Source organism: Neomonachus schauinslandi, chromosome 15 (assembly GCF_002201575.2).
Source record: "Neomonachus schauinslandi chromosome 15, ASM220157v2, whole genome shotgun sequence".
Classification (NCBI taxonomy): Eukaryota; Metazoa; Chordata; class Mammalia; order Carnivora; family Phocidae; genus Neomonachus; species Neomonachus schauinslandi.
In genome coordinates, this window is record NC_058417.1 from 4,015,862 (window position 1) to 4,030,478 (window position 14,617).

A 14,617-nucleotide genomic window follows, 5' to 3' on the forward strand; every position below is an offset into this window, starting at 1 on the left:
TTCTGGAACGTCCCAACGCTCTCCCAGGAACAAGGAACGCATGAGAAGCCCTGAGTGCAAAATCTCCTGGGGCCACTTTCTAGGAGTTCCCTGTCCAGCGGGAGAGGTGGGTGTTAATGAAATGATCACACAGGCACATGATCGGAGCTGGTGACAAGTGCTGGAAAATCAAAATACAAGGCATTCACAGCAGTTCCAGCAGGAACAGGTGATGGATGCGGGGAACGTGGGAGGGGGTGTCCCAGGAGAAGCAACCTTCAGGAGAGGTCAAGTAAGGACAGGGGAGGGTGGGGATGCGCATTTCCTGCTGATCACTGATCGCCAGGATCGCCAATCACCAGGGCAGGTGGAGCTGGGGGGGCCTTCTGTGGGCGGGGCAGCATAAATGCAGGATTAAATAAAATAACGGAAGGGGCTCTGGGGTTGCTCAGTCGGTTAAGCCTCTGCCTTTGGCTCAGGTCATGATCCTGGGCTTCTGGGATCCAGCCCCTCATGGGGTTCCCTGATCAGTGGGGAGTCTGCTTCTACCTCTCCCACCCCCCACCTCATGCTCGCTTCCTCTCTATCAAATAAATAAAATCTTTTAAATAATTAATTAATTAATGGGAGCCTCTGTGCCTGGGCAGAGGGACTGGAGAATTGTTTGGGGACAAGCCACAGGTTTTGTCAAGGAATTGGGTCTTTTTTTTTTTTAATTTTTTATTTATTTATTTGAGAGAGAGAATGAGAGAGAGAGAGAGCACATGAGAGGGGGGAGGGTCAGAGGGAGAAGCAGACTCCCCACTGAGCGGGGAGCCTGATGCGGGACTCGATCCCGGGACTCCAGGATCATGACCTGAGCCGAAGGCAGTTGCTTAACCGACTAGCCACCCAGGCGCCCAAGGAGTTGGGTCTTGAGGAGGGATTGGTAGCTTCAGACCGAGGAAGGGGGGAATGGAGAAGGGCCCAGCATGCTGGAGTGAGTTACCCCAACCCCAGCCATGCAAATGGGCTGGCTTTGCAGTGTCCTCTTTCCTGACCTCCCAGGCACTCAGCCTATAGACAGAAGGACCACTCTGTTTGAATAGCACATGAATAAATACATCGAAACAAATCCTGCCCACAGTATTATCTATGACACTTTGCTTCTCTAATGATGTCATTAAATACGTGCATAGTATAAAAACTCAGAAGGTGCTAAAAGTGCAAAAAGTGATTTGGAACTCCATCCTCCAGAGACAACCTTCGGAAGCATTGCTGTGTTTCAGAGCGTCTACACGTTGGAAATTCCAGTGTTGTATCCTGCATTTTTCACGTAAATATTGTCATAAGGCTCTCTCCTGGCCATTACAGCATTCTGTAAAACTTAATTTTAAATGATTGCATAATATTTCCTTCAATGAACCAGTCCCTGCAGAGGCATTTACTGTACAAGTTTCTAGTTATCACACTATTGAAGATCCCTTTGCTTAAATCATTGTCCTCCGCTCTGACCATTTCCTAAATTTGATCCCTTGACGTGAACTTACGTGGTCAGAGCAACAATGGGACTGTTTTATTTTTATGTTTTTTTTCTTTTTGAATCATCATCGTTGAGGTATAACTTATGTCCCGTGCAGTGCACCCATTTAAAAAAATCAAGCTATCCCTGGGGCGCCTGGGTGGCTCAGTCGTTAAGCGTCTGCCTTCGGCTCAGGTCATGATCCCAGGGTCCTGGGATCGAGCCCCGCATCGGGCTCCCTGCTCGGCGGGAAGCCTGCTTCTCCCTCTCCCACTCCCCCTGCTTGTGTTCCTGCTCTCGCTGTCTCTCTCTCTGTCAAATAAATAAATAAAATCTTAAAAAAAAAAAATCAAGCTATCCCTGACATGCAACATTGTGTAAGTTTAAGGTATACAACGAATTGATTTGATACATTTATATTGCAATATGATTGGTGTATTTAGCATCAGATAACATCTCTATCCTGGGTCACACGGTGATCATTTTTTCCAGTGTTGGGAACAGTTAAAGGCTGATCTTTAGCGAGTGTAATGTTTCAACTCACTGAACACAAAGAAATAGCATCTCACTTTTATTTTTATTTCTTTGATTAAGAGTGAGGCACAGGTTTTTTATGCTTCTTTACTGGTGAGACTGCACCTGGATTTTCCTGTCCATGTCGACTGTCCATTCTGCCTGCTCTCAACGCTCTTTTTACTTGTTTCTGTGAGTTCCTCAACCCTCATCCTTGCCACAGATATTTTCCGCAAACTCTCTCCTTCCTATCCCCAATCCTGGAAGTTGTAGATTTATTTACATCATACCTTTTGATAAAGGTTCTGTGTTATGTATTTCTAGTTTTCCCATGGCTATATTAAGGATTTCAGCCATCTGGAGTTTATCTTAGCTTATGTACTTAAGCATCACTTTCAGACGTACAATTTTAGACATACAGTATGCTTCACGTGATACACTAGAAGCGTTGCCTTTTACAAGCAAGGATGATCGCTCTTATATTTTGGAAGTTCTGGATGAAACAGTAAGACACGAAATGGAAATGGGATAAAAGAGATTGAACAGAAAGGAAATTGCTAGATGGGTCTAGAAATCCCTATTGTAGCATTACGGCGGTCACTAACCAGGTCAGAGTCAAGATAGAAAATCAAAAGCAATCACCATTTAGAATGTATGAAAATTAGATTTCATTCACGAAAACCCCCGGAAATCGGAAATAATTAGGAATAATTTTGTAAGAGATGTGTTAAAAATTGAGTGTTGAGAGAAACGCATGTGCACACGCAGATAGAGCTGTGTCAGGTTGCAGGGTAGAAGGACTAGATATTTCCATCCATCTCTCCCAAGGGAGGATTTCGCTTTAATACAGCTCCGGTCACATTTTCATAGACTTTCTATGTGAGTGTCTTCTGTTAGGAATCAATAGGTCACGTTATTTTGAAAAAGCCCAAACTCTGTACAGATACCTGCCAGAGACCATTCTAATCAGAAAAAAACCAAAGAACAAAATTCACTGTAAAAAAATTTTGCAGGGTACAAATAAAAAAAAAAAAAAACAACAGTCATCACTTACGGTCCCCATCCTTCAATGATAACCATTTGTTAATATTTTGCCATGTATTTCTGGGCTTTTCTAGCTATGGATATATATATCCATATATATATATATATATATATCCATAGCTCAAGTAGGTATTTTTGCACTTTAAAAGAAAATGATAGGATCACTGATTTTCTTCTCATTATTTCTCAAGCATAATTTTTAAGGCCAGCTGAGTATGCTGTAAGTTTTCCCCAGGAGACTTCAGTACTTAGCAGTTATCTTTGCTCATAGCTCTCATTTCCTTATGCCAAATCCCCCAAAGCAGAATTAACTCTGTTTCTATAGAAGGACATTTCCAAGGCCCTATCCTGTCTGTCTGTCTGTCTGTCTATCTTGGAATTCTCACATTCTTTCTGGAAGGGTTGTATGGCTTCCCAGCCAGGCTAAAATGAAGATCGTCCATCTCAAGGGATTAACATGATTTGCCGGAGGGGAACGGGGTTCACATGGAAGGAAGAAAACATCAAGGTGTAGACTGTAGAATTGGAAAAATAAGGTCTGGGGCATCTGAGAGCCTGGATTAGCTGGAGCTCTCAAACAACGTGGGAAGGTGGTGAAAGATGGGGACGGGGCCAGACGGGAGGAGGGTGGATTGTTAGGTGGTGAGTCAGGGGAGGTTTGAGTTGAGGCATGAAGTTACCCAGCTGGGCTGTGCCCCGGTGTAGGCTGAGGGCTGGCGGGGGGGGGGGGGGGGGGGGGGCCGGGGGGGGGGAGAGTCCCAGGGCCGGGCTCCTGTGTGGATCAGCCGCAATTAGGACTCTGGTGGGAATGTGTTTCTACTGAGGGGCCACAGAGACAAATTGGGAACCGGATTCCAGAAGGCTTGGCACTCACCGACGTGGGTTCAAGAGAGAATCTGAAAGAAGGACACTGATGTTAAGAGGAAGAGCAGGTTTTGGAGATTTTGAGTTGGAGGCGGCTGCTGCCCCCAGAGAGAGAATGCTGGTACTAAGGATAGATAGAGTGGGATGTTGAGGGTGGCTAGGCGTTGGGTAAAATACACAACGCCCAGTTAAATTTGAATTTCAAATAAACAACGAATAACTTTTTAGTGTAAATATATCCCAAATACTGCATGGGACATACTTATACTAAATGCAGTCATTGCTTATCTGAAATTCAAATTTAACTGAGCCCCTTGTATTTTTATTTGCGAGATCTGGCAGCCCTACTTGGAGGTCAAAGGACAAAGAAGCCTGGAGGAAGAATCCAAACTAGATCCTCCAGTGAACCCCGAACTGGAGTGACAGGGATAAAGACTCCGAGCCAGTATTTCAGCTAATTCAGTCTTGAATTGTGCTTTGTCATATCCTAAAATTTCCTTTAAATCCCAGTGGAAGGATTAAAGAAGGAAAAAAGAAAAAGCCCAGGCTGGTTTGATTCGGTTGGCAGTAGTGATGAGGATCATGTGAGTCCACAGCTCCGAGGGCTCCCAGGACGGGGTGGGGCTTGACTCCTGGCTGCATCTAAGGGGGTGGGGCTGGGGGTGGGGTCAAACAACCACAGTATACTGTGTGCACGTGCATGTGTGCAAACACGCAGACGAGGGGATTTGCTTCCTCTCAGATGCTCATGCTTGCACATGCATTAAAAAAAAAAAAAAAAAGTTCCCTGGAAAGATGCTTGAGAAAACGCTGGGTGCCGGGGGGCTGGGTGAAGGGAAGACTTTTCACGATCATCTTTTTTTATGTCTTGAATTCTTTAAGTATGTCCATATGTTACCCTTTAAAATAAACCTTTAAAAAAAAAAAAACCAAAACCTGGAATATGCCTTCCCGTAGAAAATGACAACGTTGCCGCACAGAGGGAACGTAAGCGCCGAACCTATTGTTTGCCTTGTTTTCCCTGTTGTAACCCCAGTCCCTACAATAGTATCTGGCACTGATGGACAGAAGGGGTGGAGGACTGGCTCAGCCATCGTATGATCTGACCACAGAAGTGTGATTTCACACCCACTAGAAGGAGGCATGGGGCGGGGGGGGGTGCATGCGTGTTTAGGGCAGCCCAGTTCACCGTGCCACCGCCCTGCGGTCTTTCCCAAACAGAACGCCAAAGCCATGGGAGTGAATGAGTCACCGACGGAGAGAGTAAGACAAGATGCTTCCACCGGTGGTGGGAGCTGAGTGCCAGGGACAGAGATAGACTGATGGAGGCGGCCAGGGAAGCAAGCGCCCTCGCCATCAAGGGACAAGAGCGTCCAGATAGTCACCCGAGACAGCCCTGTGGGTTTCCAAAGGATAGGACATAGATCAGCAGGTGCAGGCCAGAACGTTCTCAGCCCACGCTGTTTCCATGTTGTCAGCCCCGCTCAGGGCTGAGTGGTGCTTACAGGTCCCAACTTGGTTGTTCGCGGGGCCAAACTGACCCTCTGGTTTTCTACTTTCCTCCCAGAACGCTGTTTCCAAGTATGGCTCTCAGTTCCAAGGCAATGCCCAGCACGACGCCCTGGAGTTCCTGCTCTGGTTGCTGGATCGGGTGCACGAGGACTTGGAGGGCTCGTCCCGAGGACCGGGGTCCGAGAAGGTGGGTCACTCATGAAACACCACGTCGTATCTGGTTTTCTTTTTTTCCCTTGAATATGTCCTCGGTCTTGAAATTCAGTTTCTTGGGCTCCTGTGTATTTTGGCTCCTGCATTCACAGAGCTGTTCCATGCTCCTTTCTCTTAGCTCCGTTGGCTGTAGGCGTGACATTTCCTCCCATGGCAGGATTTCTCGTCCTCTGTCATCCCAGGAATCTAGTGAATAGGGTTTTCCTTTCATTTTTAAAGTTTGACAATCTCCTTTTTGTCTATATTCTGTGCATTAGTATGGTGCCATAGGAGGCCGTGAGTATTTCAGGTTTTTTTAATCATTATTTTCTTTTCTTTCCACTCGTTTTAAGATTTATTTATTTTTAGGGAGAGAGAGAGCACGAGTGGGAGGGGCAGAGGGAGAGGGGGAAAGAGAATCTCAAGCAGACTCCATGCTCAGCATGGAGCCCAACGTGGGGCTCGATCTCACGACGACCCCAAGATCACGACCTGAGCCGAAACCAAGAGTCAGATGCTTAACCAGCTGCACCAGCCGTCAATATTTCAGGTGGTACCATTTTACCTCTTCCAGTCCTTTTTCTCCAAACACAGGATGGATGATTACATGTGTGCACTCAGCATTCCTAGATTTTGATGAAGCCCCAAATCTCTGGGAGTAAGAAAGCACTAAATCATCTGTAAGAGCCACAGTTAATTGATATATCAGTTGTGTTCTCTGCGGGCTTCGCTAAATAAAGATCAATGAGGGTTCTGCTCTCACGCTGTCCTTTTATCTCTCACTTAAGAAAGTCAAAGCGAGGGGCACCTGGGTGGCTCAGTCAGTTAAGCGTCTGCCTTTGGCTCAGGTCATGATCTCAGGGTCCTGGGATCAAGTCCTGCATCGGGCTCCCTGCTTGGCGGGGAGCCTGCTTCTCCCTCTCCCCCTGCTTGTGCGCTCTCTGTCTCTCTCTCTGTGTCAAATAAATAAAATCTTAAAAAAAAAAAAAAGTCGGGCGCCTGGGTGGCTCAGTTGGTTAAGCGACTGCCTTCGGCTCAGGTCATGATCCTGGAGTCCCAGGATCGAGTCCTGCATCGGGCTCCCTGCTCGGCAGGGAGTCTGCTTCTCCCTCTCCCACTCCCTGTTTGTGTTCCCTCTCTCGCTGTGTCTTTCTCTGTCAAATAAATAAATAAAATCTTTAAAAAAAAAAAAAGTCAAAGCGAGTGAAGTCATTATCCCCTTGAGTGAGCAAAGTTACTCTAACAACATCCATGAATAATTGGCTGTAATTTAAAGAGGTGTTACAAGCTTTGGTAATTAATCAGACACCTTGGTTTTGATGTGTCTCAAAACTGATCCAGATGCAGCCACAAGAACCGCTTTACTGGTTTTCTTTGTTTTAAATCTGGACACCTTATTCCTGTGCTTCTCCATTTAAAAAAAACCCTCTGGAAGCATGTCTTTCAGGGGTCACCTGCCGATCCTGCATTATTTGCTTGGAGCCCCATCATGCTAGAGTAATAGAGAAGGAATGGTGGTCATAGTGACGTAGGATGAGCAAGGCTAGAGATCTAACGCGCACCTGATAGCTATCATTAATAATTCTTTCTCGAATACCAGAAATTTGCTAAGAGACCAGATTTCAGGGGCACTCACCACACACAGAAAGGTAGCCAAGAAGATGCAAATGTTAACTACTTTGACTGTAGGCTTCATTTTGCTATGTATATGCGTATCAAATCGTCACATTATACACCTTAACTCTACCATATTTATTTAAAAAAAAAAAATGGTTCAGGAAGCTGAGTAATTTTTTTTTTTTTAAGGTGTCCACAAAGCCGGCTGTAACTTTGTTACTTTCTCTTATAAAACAACCAGTTGCAAGTTTAAGAAAAGGAGGGCAGAAGTTTAGATGTCTCAAATAAGAATAGACCTTTTTTAAACAGTATAATGTAATTAAAAGCTCAGAGTTGGACAGAGCTGCAAGAACAGCCCTTATGCTCAGGAAGGCAGTTGCAGAATGCATCGAACAAGGAATGGGTTTCTGAGTAACTCTTTTTTTTTTTTTTTTTTTTTTAAGATTTTATTTATTTGACAGAGAGAACACTGGCAGAGGGAGAAACAGGTAGAGGGAGAAGCAGACTCTCCGCTGAGCAGGGAGCCTGATGCGGGGCTCAATCCCAGGACCCTGGAATCATGACCTGAGCTGAAGGCAGACGCTTAACCGACTGAGCCACTCAGGCATCTCCTACAGTCTGAGTAACTCTTGTCATCTATGGAGTGCTGCTAGGATTATTACCTCCATTGTATATGTGGGTAAACCAAGAATCAGAGAGGTTGAGTAACCCTCCCAAAGCAACACAGCTCAAGAAGGAACAGAGCTAGGGCTCACGTACAAGGGGGTCTGGCTTGAAAGCCTGTTTTCTTATTTTAGCAAGAGCCACCGCAGCCACCCCTAAAACACATAAATGAAACAGAGCAAAAACATCACCACAACTCAAAAGTTAACAGTGTTTTATGGGATTGTGTGTCTGGGCTGTGGGCTTATGGGGGATTCTTCTTTGAAATGCAGTGATTTTCTGTTGATCCTACTCAGATCCTTTTCATTGCAAGCGACGGAAATTTACCTTGATCCAACTTAAGGGAAGGGCATCTATTGGCTTTTATACTGTGTAATCCAAGGCTTGGACCAGCTTCAGGTAAGGCTGGATCCAGGGACTCCGATGATGCCCCCAGGTCTTTGGCTTTTTGTTTCTTGTTGGCTTCATTCTCAGACTGGCTCTGCACACATGGTGGCAAGAGGAGCCTCTACAGTGCTCACTTAACCTTTTTTTTTTTTAGAGAGAGAGAGCGAGGGAGAAGAGCGTGCTTGCGTGCACAAGTGGGGGTTGGGGGGAGGGGCAGAGGGAGAGGGAGAATCTTAAGCAGGCTCCACGCCCAGTGTGGAGCCCATTGCGGGGCTTGATCTCATGACCCCAAGATCATGACCGGAGCCAAAAATCAAGAGTCGGTCGCTTAACTGACTGCGCCACCCAGACACCCAGTACTCAATATCTTCTTTAGAGTATTTGGGCTGGGTCGCTTCTCCAAAGAGAAGAATGCTAAGCAGAAAACTATGCCTGCCCACCAAAACTATGTCCACACCGTATTTCCATAATCTTACAGTGAACACATTTTGAAAGCAGAATGATGTATTTTTAAAAAAGATACTGTGTATTGAATATTCGTTTTGTGCCACACATCCTGCTTGATGTTTTTGTGACTTATTTCACTCCTGACGCATAAGAGACATCCAGTAAACTCTTTTTTGTTGTTGTTTTTTTTGTTTTGTTTTGTTTTGTTCTTTAAGATTTTTTATTTATTTATTTGACAGAGAGAGAATGAGAGAGAGAGCACATGAGAGGGGGGAGGGTCAGAGGGAGAAGCAGGCTCCCCGCCGAGCAGGGAGCCCGATGCGGGACTCGATCCAGGGACTCCAGGATCATGACCTGAGCTGAAGGCAGTCGCCCAACCGACTGAGCCACCCAGGCGCCCTCCAGTAAACTCTTGAATGGTTGAATACGTTATGTAGCTACCCTGCTGTAATGTTTGTGAGGCTGGCTCATGTTGCACAACTCACGAAGAGTTAGGGAAGTGGGTGGGGAAAGATCACAGAGAGGTTAAGTAACTTCCCCCAAGTCACACAGCAAGTACGTGGGAGAGCCAGGACCCACGTCTAGGAAATGGGTTTCTAGAGCCGGGTTTCTCAGACTCTGCACAGTCCATATCTGGGGCTGGGTAATTCTTTGCTGGGGGGGGGGGGCCGTCCTGTGCAATGTGGTCTCCGCAGTATCCCTCTACCCACAGGATGCTGGTGACACCCCTCCCCTGGTTGTGATTGACAACCAGTGTCCCCCGGGGGGCAAAAGCGCCCACTGGTTGAGACCCTCTGCTCTGGAGCCCTTGCTCCCAAGCACAGCACGCCGCCCCCAGGCCTTTCTTTAACGTTGAGTCTCTTTAAGCCGAGAGGACCTGCTAGGAATGGTTTTCACCATTACTAGCATTTCTTTAAGCCGAGAGGACCTGCTAGGAATGGTTTTCCTGTTGTACCTCGCACAAAATCCAGACTTCTGGCCGGGCCTGCCAACCGCTTGGCCTGCCTTCAGGCCCCTCTGCCCCTTGCTCATTGATTGTTCTGGGCCATGCTGGCTGCTTTCAATTTCCTGTACGGGCCAAGCCTTGAGGACCCAGGCAAGAACGGGGGGGTGGGGTGGCTGTTGGCCACAGAGAGGAGCTTGCCCGGCTCTTCGCCTGACCTGATTGAGACCAGAAAAGATCTTTTTCTCCACCTGGGGTGGAAGCGTCTCCTGAAATTTGCTCTCAGAAAATTGGGCCACCTGCGGAGGCCTGGCTGGGGACGCTTGAAGGTAAAGCCAGACCCGGCACGAAACTTCATTTTCCCTTTCCAGGAGGAAAGGCACTGTCCTCTGTAACTGAGCGGTTTTTTTTTTTGTTGTTTTTTTTTCTTTTTGAGGTTATTTCTGTTTCAAAACATGTGAAGGCCATACAGCTAGATGTATGTGAAACTGGAAGAGAAAACATAAGGATCACTTTCTTCTCTGTCATCCGGATGGGTTCTCAAATGATTTCATCCGGTGAAAAGGGCATATTTTTACCATCCTATAGACAGCCTCACGTAGGCAGTCTTTTGGGCAGTTAATTTTCCAGAAATTGCCACTCTTGTGGAATCAAGAACGGGAGGGGGTGGGGGAGAGGACCAGGAAGCTACCATTTATAAAGCACCTAGTGTGTGCCTTGCAGGACACACACATAATTTTTTAAAATTTTAATGGTGCCTTCGTGAGATGGATGTGACATTCCTGTTCCTTTTATCTATTGTTTTTTTAAGGTTTTATTTATTCATTTAACCGAGCAAGAGAGGGAGAGAGCACAAGCAGGGGGAGCGGCAGAGGGGGAGGGAGAAGCGGACCCGACGCGGGGCTCAATCCCAGGACCCTGGGATCATGACCTGAGCCGAAGGCAGACGCTTAACCGACTGAGCCACCCAGGTGCCCCACTCCTGTCCCTTTTAGACGTGGAATGAGGCTCAGAGAGATGCCCAGGGTAGCTTGGCCAGCAGAGTGGAGCCAGCCTGGCCGGACCTCCTGGTCCACGTTTCTCGAATGACCCCGCTGCCTCTGGGGATTTCCTCCTTCCGCACCCGCTCCTGGGCGATCCTGCCCACCGCCACACCTGACCCCCCACGTGATCACCCGGATGCAGAAGCACCTGTATCATTGTGAGGTCTTTGGCTGCAAGTAACGGCAACCAACTTCAGATGACTGGAGAGAGGATGGAGGTGTAGCAGGCAGGATCAGAGGGGAGACGAGACCCAGGCTTGGACCCGGTGAGAATCAGACAGCCCTTGGAGCGGGGTGAGGGCTGGGGCGTGGTTCACAGTGGCAGAAACTGCTGGACTCTGGCCCAGACACCGCGGCTGGAATCCGTGTTTTCAGGCTTTCGGTCACTCTGCTAGTGATTCACGGGGCAGGACCACCCCATCAGTCTCACTTGGGTCACGTTCCTGTCCCTTGCGAAGGGAGGGCGGGACCCCCGATTAAAGAGCTTCCCCACCTCCCCATGGACTGGGCTCAGTATTCCAGAAGGGGCGCCGTGACCAAGGAAGGGGCCTCAGCCCTGCGCAGCCACAAATCCCAGCGTCTGCTCTGCATCCAGGGTCCACCCCTTCCAGCCCCCCATCACCTCAAACTCTGGAGGGCCCTTCCCGGACCCACTTCTGCCTTCGATTTCCCCTCCTACGCTAATGGAAGACATGCATTCTCCGGGCACCAGATGGGAGCTTGGATCTGTTCCTGCTTGTCCCCTCCCCCTTCCTTTGCTGCCCCACTGAGTGTTCCACTGTGCGCCGCGGACACAGGGCGTCTTGAGTCCATCCCTCCTTCCCGTGCTCATGGCTCATTCTCCAGCTCTTCCCATTGTGCCCCGGGCCCTCGAGCCTCCTGATCTGTGTCCTTCCCCCGGACTCGCCCTCCTGCATCCTGTGCATGGCGGTCAGTTAAAGCATCTCTCCACGCATGGCGCCACCACGTGGGTTCGAAACCCATCGGATACTCCCCGCCGTGTCTTGGCGACCACAGACCGTGCTCCCTGTTCTGAGTGTTACATGTATGTCAACTCTTTGAATCTCAGTACATCCCCCTGAGGTAGGCACTGTCATTCAGCATCCCTTTCTAGAAGCTGGGAAATCGGGGGGCCAAGGGGTTCAGTAACATACTTGGCTGGCTCAGAGGTTGGGCAGTGCTCCCAGAGGAGTGCCATTTCGGAGGGATTGGGACCCTGGCCGCTGGAGTCCGGAGGCAGATTCTCAATCCTGCTTTTGTGCTGTTTACTGAACTGGGTAGTCATCTTTAAGACATGGAAGGGGGCCCCCCCCCCTCCCCGTTTTCCACCTCCCTTCACACATCTATGTGCTGGTCAACTTGAGCTTCACAAAACCACGGGGCCAATGAGAATGTTCCGTCCTGAGTATTTGCCCCAATATTTTATTACAGAAAATTCCATACAGATGGAAACGTTGAATGAATGATACAGTGAATACCTCCTGCCCACCGCCTAGACTCTATAGTTTACATTTTACTAAAATTGCATTATCCTGTATTTGTCCATCTATATATTCCTCAGTCTATGGTTTTCCTCCCCTTACTGCTTCGCGACGCGTTTTAAATCCACATTTCAGATGTTGGCATGCTTCACCCACACACTTCACGTGCGTCCCTTTCTCCTGGCTTTTTGAATATGCTGGCCATAAAGCCCGGGGTGACGGGGCCACCAGCCTTGGGATTCTCACGGCCACCAGAGGCCAGGAGAGGCAAGGGGCGCATTCCCCAGAGCTCCCGCATCCCTGTTTGTGCCCTGGGGATGCTGATTTTGGATGTCTGGTCCCCAGAACTATGAGAGAATACATTTCTGCTTGTTTTAAGCCGCCAGTGTGTGCGAATTTGCTGCAGGAGCACCAGAAAGCGGGTACAGAAGAGGATGCAAAGAGGGGCACAGTAGGACTGATGTGGGGTGAAGGAGTGAAGCCTCGTGTGCCTGGTGCTCGCATGCAGAGGGCTCCCGAGGAGATGCGGATGGGGCGGGGTGGTGGAAGCAGGGAGGTGTGGTGCGGAGGTGTTCAGAGCCTAGCAGCCTGCCCGGTGTCGACACGCGGGGCCCAGCAGGATGGAGATGCGAACAGGACAGTCGAGACAGAGGTCACAGCAGAGGTGGCCGAGGATGTGGGAGCGTTCCCAGGCTTCCCGCTTCAGCTCTGCTCCCTCAGCACCTTCTCTGTCGGGGGGAGTTTGGGAGGTCTGGAGGCCGAAGGAGCTGTGAATTGTGGAAAGTCAACAGAAGGGCCAGGGCTCAGTGGTCCGGAGGTGCCGGAGCCCTGGGAGCCGGGCCTGACCTTGCTTCCTTCCCTCATTTCTTTGCAGCCTCAGCCTGAAGCCAGCAGAACCCCCGAGAACCTCCCGTCACCATCGGCTCAGCTTTCTCTAGGCCCAAGCTTTGTGCAGAGCCACTTTCAAGCTCAGTACAGGTAAGAATCTGGGTAAGAGTGGGATGGATGGGCTTGGATTGGGTCGCCCAAACTCGTATGCCGATAACTGGTCTCCTATAGTTCTTTCAAGTTCAAGATTTCCCAGCAGCATGGACGACGTAGAAAATAATTACACTGCCTTTGACTTCAGAAACGTTCTCTTTGGGCTTTTTATATATGTGACAGTTCAGAGATTCGGATAAGGCAGCATATTTCCCGGTACTATGATGATTCAGTGAAGGTAGTGATTGCAGTGAGAGGGGCAACGTGGGGAGAAACCCCCCTGGGCTGCTCGGAGGAGGCGTGCCTTTTGATGGGCTCTGAAGAATGACTAGGATTGAACGGGTGAGAGCGTCTTCAGCCAGCACGGAACCTGCTCACACGTGGGAATGAGCGTGATAGAATTTCGGGGAAGCCATCGGTTACAGAGAACCTCCTCTTGGTGACACGCTACCCTTGGTAGCTTAGCATACTGGGGAATTAAAAAAAACTCTTCGAAATGAGCCTAAGTGTTACTGTTGTACACGAAGTAAGGCCCATTTCTTTCCTGCGGTGGCATGCACAGAGCGAACCTCAGTTTCACAGCTGCCGACCTTTTCTAGCCACGGAAGCTACGCCCAGGGCATCGGCCTTACTTACCTGCCCGGAGCGGAGGCTGCTTGAAACGAAAATGAGACAGGAGACGAAGAGAGGAGGAGAAAGAACATAAGGGGAGTTTAAGGTCAGGGTAGGTTAGACTGTGGGGCAGGGACACCAAGAATTGCCACCAGGTACCGCTCTTGGTGTCTTTATACAATCAATTTGCTTATTTCTCGGCTCATTCCGTTCTCTCTGCCCACTCCCCTTCCTGGGCACACATGCTCACTTTCTTCCCTTCTTCCCAACATTTGAGCATCTGTGCTTGTGCTTGGTCCACCGGTTACAGCGAGGAGCATCACTCCTTGCCCATGAGTGAGAAATACCAACCAAATACCCCCGCGTGCTCTCTGGATATTTAATTCCAGATAGATACGCCCTCGATATTTACTATTTCACCTATTACGGGCCACTGCCCTTCTCGGCACTGGAAGGGAGCTGCGAACAAGGCCCGGCCCCCGTTCTCATGGAGCTCACGTTCTGCTGGGGCAGGTGTTCGGTAACACACCACACACGTCACAGCGGCTCGTGATGGTGATAAGACACAGCTCGGGGTGTGGGGGAGGCAGCCAGTCTTAGATAAGGTGGTCTGGGAAGGCTTCTTTTTTTGGTGGGGGGGACATTTGAGCCGAGAACCGAGTGACAAGGAGTCAGCTATTCACGTATCTGGGGACAGGGTCATCCAGGCAGAGAAAACGGCCGAGGCAAAGGGCCTGGGGTTGGAATGACGTTGGCACCGCAAGGGACAGAAAGGGCAAGGTAGCTGCCAGGGAGGGAGGGGCGGGAGGTACGGCTGGAGCGGTGGACGGGGCAGGTG

General features: G+C 49.1%; 1 protein-coding gene across 1 annotated transcript in view; it reads left to right on the forward strand.

Moving 5' to 3' along the window:
• USP43 (ubiquitin specific peptidase 43) overlaps positions 1-14,617 on the forward strand; it is a 49,765-nt gene that overhangs the window by 2,393 nt on the left and 32,755 nt on the right. Inside the window, 2 exon segments of the mRNA XM_021694531.2 lie at positions 5,469-5,600; positions 13,061-13,164. Of these exon segments, the coding sequence (XP_021550206.2) occupies positions 5,469-5,600; positions 13,061-13,164 (236 nt within the window).